The following is a 2,196-nucleotide window of genomic DNA, read 5'->3' on the forward strand; positions in this document are numbered from 1 at the left end:
CTTGGAGAGAAGGTCAGAGTCTGCTTGACAAAATGGCTCAGAATTTGGGGTGGACGACGAGGAATACACCTATCACTCCAGTGGTACACTCAATGCCTTTTGACCCATCAAATTCCATGGCTGAAAATGTGGCGACCCTTTTGACACAGATGAGCATACTCACCAAAAAGGTGGAGGAATCAGGGCAGAAACAACAAGTGCACATTGTAGATACTACCAATGGGGGCTTGTGCACATCTTGCATTAGTTAGCCAGTTGGTAATCCTTGGAATGCAGAACATGATCATCATCATCAGCACCCTGAAGACATGAACTATGTGTCAAACTATGGAGGCCAGAGACATAGCAATCAGAACTGGGGTCAGCAAACTCAACAGCCATACAGACCACCTCAGCCACAGTACAACGTTGGAAACATAGGAGGTATGAGACCTCCCAACAATATGGCACCTTATCCAAGGCCACAGGGGTACAACAATCAGTAGCAAGGGTATCCCCCACCTCAGCAACAACATGGTGGAAGGCAAGAAGATGGGTTCACGAGGCTTGAAGCAATGATGCAGCAGGTTATTGGGTCCAATGCAAAAATAAATGAAAGAGTAGATGCACATGACACAGCAATCAAAAATATTGAAGTGCAATTGGGCCAAATTTCAATGTCTCTGAACAATCGTCCTCAGGGGACATTACCTGCAGACACTCAGATTAATCCAAAAGATCAGGGCCCAAAGCAGCTGATGGCGGTGAGTCTCCGTAATGGTAGGGATCTAGATGTAGAACAAGAGAGATATCAAGAAAATATACAGGCTGAGACATTCATTCCAGTGCCCATTGAGCTGGATGAATCTACGATACTGACAGAAGTGACAGTCCAGCCTGCTCAGGAAGAAAAGAACATTCAACAGGAGACCGAGAAAGTAGCTGAGCCAGTTGAAGAGCCAGTAGTTGAAATAGAATCTTATAAAGAGAAGTACCAAGTGGTTGGGAAGAAGAGACCTCCTGCACCCTTTCCACAGAGGCTGGCCAAGCATCAAAAGGAGGAGCAGTATAAAAAGTTCTTTGAAATGTTCAAACAAATCCAGGTAAATATTCCACTGATTAAAGCTTTAAAGGAGATGCCTGTGTACGCAAAAATGATGAAAGATTTGATGTCCCGGAAATTTGATTTTCAAGACTTGGCTACGGTTACACTTACTCAGACCTGTAGTGCAGTGGTGATGAGACCTATTGCTGAAAAGCTGTCTGATCCAGGTATCTTTACAATTCCATGCATTATTGGGAATTTCGCCTTTGCTAAGGCGCTCTGTGATTTAAGGGCCAGCATTAATCTTATGCCCCTAGCTATCTATAAGAGGTTGGACATTGGGAGAGCTAGACCCACCTCCATGTTGTTGCAGCTGGCCGACAGGATTGTGAAGCGTCCATTCGGTATCCTTGATGATGTGCTTATTCAGGCGGGGAAATTTGTGTTCCCTGCAGATTTTGTGATCTTGGATTGCAAAGTGGATGAAGAGATTCCTATAATCTTAGGAAGACCATTCTTGGCCACGGGGAGAGCTCTGATTGACTGTGAGACTGGGGAGCTCAAAATGAGACTCAATGATGAGGAAATAACGTTCAATATGCAGAAGTCTATGAGGTGACCAAGCGAGTTCGCCAATTGCTCTTTTATTGATGCCGTGGATGTAATTGTAGAGTCTGATGATGAGGTGTTGACAATTGAGGACCCCCTTGCTACATGTTTGATGAACTTAGATGAAGTGAATGGTGAGGATTTGGCGGAATGGGTGTTGTCATTGGAAGGTAGAGGGTTCTGGGAGAGAAATCTAGAGTTTGAGCCCTTGCACTTAGAAAAGAGAGAAACGCCTCCAGCTAAGCCATCCATTGAAGAACCACCAAAGCTGGAGTTAAAGCCATTGCCAGCCCACCTCAGGTATGAATTTCTGGGACCTGACTCCACATTACCTATTATTATCTCATCTAGTTTGTTAGATGTGCAGGTTCAAAAACTTCTACAGGTACTAAAGGAGTGCAAAACTGCGATAGGGTGGACCATGGCAAATATCAGGGGGATCAGCCCCGCCTACTGCATGCACAGGATTCTGCTGGAAGAGGGGCACAAACCTTCTAGGGAACATCAGAGGAGGCTGAACCCCAACATGAAGGAAGTGGTGAAGAAGGAGGTGATAAAGTGGT

The 2,196-nt window shown here is 45.2% G+C and overlaps 1 protein-coding gene across 1 annotated transcript; it reads left to right on the top strand.

The window, feature by feature from the left end:
- The first annotated feature begins 554 nt into the window (after nucleotides 1-554).
- Nucleotides 555-1,643, top strand: LOC138888447 (uncharacterized). Its single transcript, XM_070170312.1, has one exon. The coding sequence runs from the start codon at nucleotides 555-557 to the stop codon at nucleotides 1,641-1,643; it is 1,089 nt and encodes a 362-aa protein (XP_070026413.1).
- Nucleotides 1,644-2,196: the final 553 nt, after the last annotated feature.

Source organism: Nicotiana sylvestris, chromosome 3 (assembly GCF_000393655.2).
Source record: "Nicotiana sylvestris chromosome 3, ASM39365v2, whole genome shotgun sequence".
NCBI lineage: Eukaryota > Viridiplantae > Streptophyta > Magnoliopsida > Solanales > Solanaceae > Nicotiana > Nicotiana sylvestris.

Coding starts and splice junctions, on each gene's coding strand:
- LOC138888447 (XM_070170312.1), top strand. CDS start 555: ATGATGCAGCAGGTTATTGGGTCCAATGCAAAAATAAATGAAAGAGTA.